This window comes from Hippocampus comes, unplaced genomic scaffold, assembly GCF_001891065.2.
Source record: "Hippocampus comes isolate QL1 unplaced genomic scaffold, H_comes_QL1_v1.1 scaffold68, whole genome shotgun sequence".
Classification (NCBI taxonomy): Eukaryota; Metazoa; Chordata; class Actinopteri; order Syngnathiformes; family Syngnathidae; genus Hippocampus; species Hippocampus comes.
Genome location: NW_017805625.1, coordinates 5,979,704 through 5,986,281, shown reverse-complemented (window position 1 = coordinate 5,986,281; position 6,578 = coordinate 5,979,704). Strand labels below are relative to the sequence as shown.

General features: G+C 45.8%; 1 protein-coding gene across 2 annotated transcripts in view; it reads left to right on the top strand.

Annotated features, from left to right (window-relative positions):
• Positions 1-283: 283 nt before the first annotated feature.
• LOC109522677 (putative fidgetin-like protein 2) overlaps positions 284-6,578 on the top strand; it is a 14,272-nt gene continuing 7,977 nt past the window's right edge. The window contains exons 1-2 of one of the 2 annotated variants that reach the window (XM_019881436.1): positions 284-482; positions 2,267-2,482. In XM_019881436.1, the coding sequence (XP_019736995.1) occupies positions 2,458-2,482 (25 nt within the window). In that variant the 5' untranslated portion in view covers positions 284-482; positions 2,267-2,457. Of the gene's footprint in view, positions 483-845; positions 1,171-2,266; positions 2,483-6,578 lie in introns of those variants that run through there. The other variant, XM_019881435.1, reaches the window with a different exon arrangement.

The following is a 6,578-nucleotide window of genomic DNA, read 5'->3' as shown; positions in this document are numbered from 1 at the left end:
GGAAATGAATGGATAGAGAATTCCCTCTTCCACCAATAACATTTTTACTGGTGCAAGATTACATTTAGCAGCAAACACGGACGGAAGAGTGTATACTTACCCTTGTGCAATGACAAACAAGGTTGAAATTAAAACCCTGCAGTGGTTCTTTTAGCCGATTGAATGGAAATAATCATCTTCTGAAACAAATCTCAATTGTGTGTGTGTGTGTGTGTGTGTGTGTGTGTGTTGTGTGTGTGTGTGTGTGTGTGTGTGGAGCGTGTACTGCTGAGCCGTGACCGTTTACAGCGGAGTAACATGAGGAGTTGACCGGCTTGTCCCGCCTCCACCATAACTCTAAATGCAGAAGGCACAGCTGTGTTTCCACGTTTTGAGGCGCAAGGCAAAATAGACGCCACCCGAGTGGGGTGAAGACGTGAACGCGATGGAAATTAAACGCGGCGTGTTTACAGATACGAAGGGGAATGGATGGTGAGTTACAGGTGAGGAAATTAACCCACATTCAAGTCAAATGTCTGAGGCCAAAGCCGGGGGTCATTTGCTCTTGCCCGTGCATGTGTGTAAAGGGGGGGATGGGATACATCAGGAATTAGGTAATATCGATCATGCTTGTCTTAATCCCGCCCACCCAACAATACTAAAATCAATGCAACTGATCAATACAAGTTATTGACAAGAACTGAACTTCTCACGTGGCCAGCCGGGGAGAAAATTCACTATTTTTCAGTGGTGTGTGTCGCCGTTTATGCTCATTCATCAAAGTGTTCCAAAAAAATAGGCGCACACACACACACAAACACACATGCAAGCATGCATATATTTATGCACTGCAGTGGCAGTGGGAAGGTGGCTCTTCTCTGACATAGCATGATTGCTCAGTTCTCTCTCTCTCTGTTTTTCCTGCTGAAATAGTTTTAACAAAAGAGGGGGAGGGGTTTTGCAGTTGGGGGAGGGGATGTGTGTGTTGCTCTGTTGTCACTAGGCCAGAGAGGGAGGTAGGGAGGGAGGGAGGCTGAAGGGCAATCGAGGGAGTGGAGGAGAGAAAGATATGGTCCCAGAACGGAGTGCACACGCACACACACTTCACACACTCTCGGGCGCCCTGCTTGTTTTTTTTGGAATAGTGGATTACTTTTCAAATATTTGGCAAGCAGATCCCGGCATGATCAGGTCGGTAATCATTCGCTAACTCGAAGCATGAAACGGTCTTTTTCAGCTCGGACACGTTCCGCTCTGCACTCCTCTCCTCATGTGATATGATTTCTCCCATGTGTTGTAGGATTCTAACTTTGCATGCTGCGACTTTTTCCGCTCGCAGAGTGCATGGCATTCCCAATAGTTTTGCCCTGTGCAGGTCAAGCCAGGGCAGGGAAAGGAGTTGAGATTGGAACTGGAAGAATTGACTCGTGTTTTTTAGCACGTTCTTCAAAATGTCACTTTGTCATTTGCTTGAAAAAAAAAAAGGCTCGGACATATGACTGTGTTGTGGTCGTGTTGTGTGCTTTGCGGTGCGCTTGGTCTTTTCAAGGATTAGAAACTTACCTGCCGGCCGGCCGGTCGGCCGGCCGTGCGGTTTTGTGGTCAGAGTGTACAAGTCCTCCCCCCGTCTTGTTTTGAGCGTTCAGCAGGACAAAATTGACAGAAACTGAAAGCATCGAGAAGGCAAGCGGCTTTCTGTCTGCGTGCAGTTTACAAAAGACAATGTCACAGTCACTTTTGGAATTGTTTTAGAAAGCAACCCGCGTACATATCTCCATCCTGTTCTTCCGCCGAGATAGTCGAAAACGCTTCATGTATAAAAAGCTTACGGTCCCAAAACTGTGATCAATCATCACTCAAAATGTGTGTGCACGTCTCTACTCATGCCCACTTCGACCTCTGAAAATATTCGAACGATCACACCAATATTTGGGATTTCATGGACATCAAGCCTTTCAAGAAAACGCTTCACATCGCTTCATGTTGGAAAACGATGACCAATCGTCACCAAAATAGACGTGCACATCTGTACTCATGCCCACTTCCATCTCTGAAAATATTCAAATGATCGCCACAGTATTTTGGAATTTATGGGTTTTGAGTGTTTTCCTCACCGTAGAAAAAGCTCAACTGCGATCGAATCGATGTATGTGGACATCTCTAGTTATGCTCTCCAGTTACGTGATAATTGATCGCAATTCTCTTGACATTCAGCATAAACCAAATTGACGAGCCCGGCTCTCCATGTGTATGACAACTCTGACACTGGCCCGTGCGCGTTCCTCAGGTGGCCGAGGGTCCCGGCGGCCTCAAGGTGTGAGATGAACCATGGAAAGGTGCGGGGGTCCGCTCACTAGCCCAGCTCGCATCCGCCCAACCGACGGCAGCCCGGGGGGGTCCTGCGGCATGCAGCTGTGCTCTCACTAGCACCAAGTGGACCCCGGTCCTGTCCTCCTTACCTGGGGCCAGGGCTGCAGAATGCTCAGTCCTGTCACCCCTTACAGTAAGTTTACACAAATACTTCCAAATGGAAAAAAAAAATCTCTTAAAAACAAGCAAGAAAAAAAAAAAAAAAAGCTTTAGTTTTGCTCATCATCTGTTTTTGACCGTTATCTCATCCTGTGGCAGCAGAGGACGACAAGGGGGGGGGGGGGGTCATCTGGGAAGTCCTGTAGAGGGGACAGACATGCTAATGGTTTTTACAGCTGAGTCTCCAGGCTTTGCATTGAGGAATTTCACAGAAAGTGTGCAGCTTCTCTTTTTTTTCCAGCCCCTCCGTGTGAATATGGTGCCGTTTGTTTAGACACTCACTCACACAATAAGATGTCTGTCCTCGCAGATAGGTTCACAGCAGCGGGTCCTTATTTTTCCAGGGGAGTCGGTTGTTTACTATATGTGGAAGGCTAGATTAAAAAAAAAAAAAAAAACGGATTTATTTTCTATGCGTGTACAATCCTATAAAATCGAAAGCACTGTTCAGTATGCGCTTGTGTTAATCAGAAGAGGTTGCTATCCAGGCTGATGAATATGCTTATATTGATTGACTGGGCTATTGATTGGGGTTAGCTTTAACGGGATTACGCTGCTAACCTGATTGGAATACTGCAACAGGAATTTATTTTCACATTTTCATTGAGCAATGCCAAGGAAAGGTGAGAAATCTCAAATGGTAGAAGGCTGCTTCAGGGAGGAGGACCTTTTTTTTTTTAGGCTAAACACAAGTAGCGCTAGCGTGCATCTGTCACATTCCTCCCTCCAAAAACGACTCACATCTTCTTGTTAGATTTCTTCTCATTTCTTTCTTTCTTTTTTTTAGCCCTCCGCTTCTGTTTTAATTGCACTTCTGTGCACCACTGTGCAGCCTCGAAGACTCCAAATACGTCTCCTACTTCTAAAGTTACCTTTCTCACAATGTGACATCAAGAGTGATGTTACTGTAGCTCCTTTTAGTGGCCATTTACCAGGGCTGAAGCGCTTGTGTGATTGCAAGCTGGATTGTTAGTAAACTGGTGTCAACAGCTTCTCATTAGTCCTGTATTGAAGCATACATTAACACGCCCCCCCCCCTCCACCCCCCTTCCGCCGCCTACACAAACGCATTCGGCTTCCATTACAATTAAAGCAGCTTGTTAAGCAAATTGTAGCACATTTTAGGTCCTCATTAGGTGTCATGGCAAAGATGTGGCGCTGAAAGAAGCAAAAAGAGCACAGTGAAGGGCAGATGGAGAGGACGTGAGGAGGGACTGGTCAGCTGCAGCCTGATATATGAGTGGACACAATAAGCAAAAGGGGGCCAGGCCGGCCTCTGCCACATGTGTGTGTGCGTGTGCATGTGTGTGTGTGTGTGTGTGTGTGTGTGTGTGTGTGTGTGTGAGAGAGAGAGAGAGAGAACTGAGGGGATGGGGGAAGGGAAAACTGACCACACAGGCTCGGACACGGTCGTCTTTTACAATAGTGCAAAGAGAAGGAGGCTGCTTTAAGAAAGGAGGGAAATGAAGCTCAAGTGGAAAAATCGCAGCAACGGAAAGCAATATTGATTGCTGGGAGTTGAATTTGGGGCCGTTTAAGTGCAAACGTTGGAATGACGGAGGCCCATGTGGAAAAATCCCAGGATGACATCATAAATACTGTGGGAGTTTGGAGCAAAAGAGGAAAGTAGAGGGAGGTTGTTTATGCTCCTTCACTCCATGTTGGACTTTACTCATTGCGTCCATAATCCAGCCCACTTCACAAGCAACCAAAAGGAGATAACGTTGCATTAATATCCCAATCCTCCCCATTGATGTCTTCTATATGGCTTGACACAGTCGTGCAAAGTCTTTAACTAGCGCAAATGACCCAGTAATGTGCAAACTACGGCTGGGAGGTGGGGTCATTTATCAGCACCGTGTACAAGTACAGTCCCTCTCCGTGCAAGTGGACAGTACGTGCGCGGCGCATGGACACAGAGAGGATATGTGCTGTGTAAATAGATCGCAGGTTAGATTCCTGGCATTCCAGCAGCCTGACTCATCTGAGAGATGACCAGAAGTCTCTTTCTCTCTGCCTGTTTGCCGGTCGAACACTACGCCGCACCAAAAAGGCACACTACACTCGAGCCGCTCTTTGCAAATGTCCGTCCAGTCGGAGATGGAAGACTTTGTTTATTGGGAGTGGAGGACAAGCAACAACAACTTCCCGGCGGCTGTGTTTCTTTTCTCTCCCCCCCCCCCCCTCTTTCCACAGCCACTTCTGATGCTTCACAACCCCCCAAATCCCATTCCCTTTCAGACCCTTCCCCCACATCTACTTTCATCTAATTAGCCCCTAATTACTCAAACTGACCATGCAGTGGACTGCGGGTCCAGTTTACTTCTGCAAACATCCCCTGACTTGCGTAACTTATTTGCTACTTAAGAGGAATTGTCATTTCAATCGACGTAATTAGCAGATTGCGCTTTAAAAGAAATGCTCGCTTCGGTCTTTGTCGATCTCTGTCATTGAATCAATCACACGAGTAGGACGATTTAATGTGGTCGTATTAACATGAATGAATTGGTGGTCCGACTTGTATTGATGACTGCTATCATTCGTGCTGAGGTCAGCCTTCCAACAAAACCACATGCGATAATGTAAGAGCAACTCTTCCAGCTCATTGAAACCGTTTCTGCTTCTCCTGCCTCAACATGTTCTGTTCTCTTCTCAATTGTTGTAAGGCAGACGACAGGCTCGTACTGTTGGTACTCGTAGTCGTACGACTGAACTGGAACTCAAATCACAATCGCGTTGACGCGATTGCAGCCCTCGGTCTTTGAGGTCTTGATTAATGTTACGTAAAGGTTCACTGAGAACACAAGATGATGACAAAGTATTGAATTCATGTCAATTCATTGTGTGAGGTGTGAAATTCAAGAAGAAACGCTAACATGAAAAGTGATTGAAAGGAGTGGTTAAGTAACATCACTGTTGTAACGCCCCAAAAGCGAGAACGTTATTATTTATTTATTTCAGCAAATTTAAAACTATGATGTGGTCATGTGATCTGCAGCATGGATTAATAACAGTGATTACCACTTGCGCAGTGATTTAAAAAGGTGTATTTTCAATACCTCCTGATCAAATTTAAGAAAACATTTGGGGCTCATGTTTGTATGCCCAGTGCAAGTCTGGCACGAGGCAGCCTCTAAATCTGCGCAGGGGCAGACTAGACCGGATTTGGGTATGCAAAGCCGTCCAAGTGGCCGCCGGCATGGTACATTTTTTTTTTTTTTTTTAAAGGGTGTTTTGTGCCGCCATGGGCGTGAACACAGCCGACTTGATTCGCCGCTAATCAAAGAGACTCTTCTCATTCCCTTTAAATGCAGCCCACAATCAACACTTATGATGAGAAGCAGTCTAGAAAATGAATTGATGGATATCCATACTGTTCAGAAGTTAATTATCAACGGTCGGTTTATTTTCACAATGCATCAATCACCATGTGCATAAATATTTGTTTCTTTCTGATAATAACTTTACTATAGTCAGCAGGATGTCGGTATATGTCAACAATCATAATTAAAAGAACAGAAAAAAACAACTTCTAACAGGCTGAATGGTCAGATATTTATTGTGACCTCCTCTTTGACTTTCATAGCAATAGTCGAAGCGCGCCTGTCCGAATCATAAACAGAATCCCGATGAAGCTTTTATCCAGAAATTCTTGAAAGAAATGCCCGTTATAAGATTGAGCCCCAGAAAATGATCACATGATATTACAAGAAAATCGCACAGCAGCTTGTCGGCCCCTAAATCCACGAACTGGAAATGACCGGAGTACACCGTGCGCCATTTAGTTCAAGTTTGCTGAACCATGAGTGGGTATTTCCCATAAAGGCGTCATCCATGCGCCCATAGATGTGTGATGTGCATCAAACTGGCAGTACGACTGTATGATGATCACACTGATTAAGGGAAGCTGTCACAGTACCAAGCCGGCTTAGTTCTCATCTTTGTCTGCTGCTAAGCCAAGCGTGGCCAAGAATGGAGGGCTCTCTACAAGTTCCAAGCCAACACCAGTTGCTAGATTAGGGCCGGGGCTCCCTCACTCATCCCTCCTAATTCCTGGGCTAACCCCCACC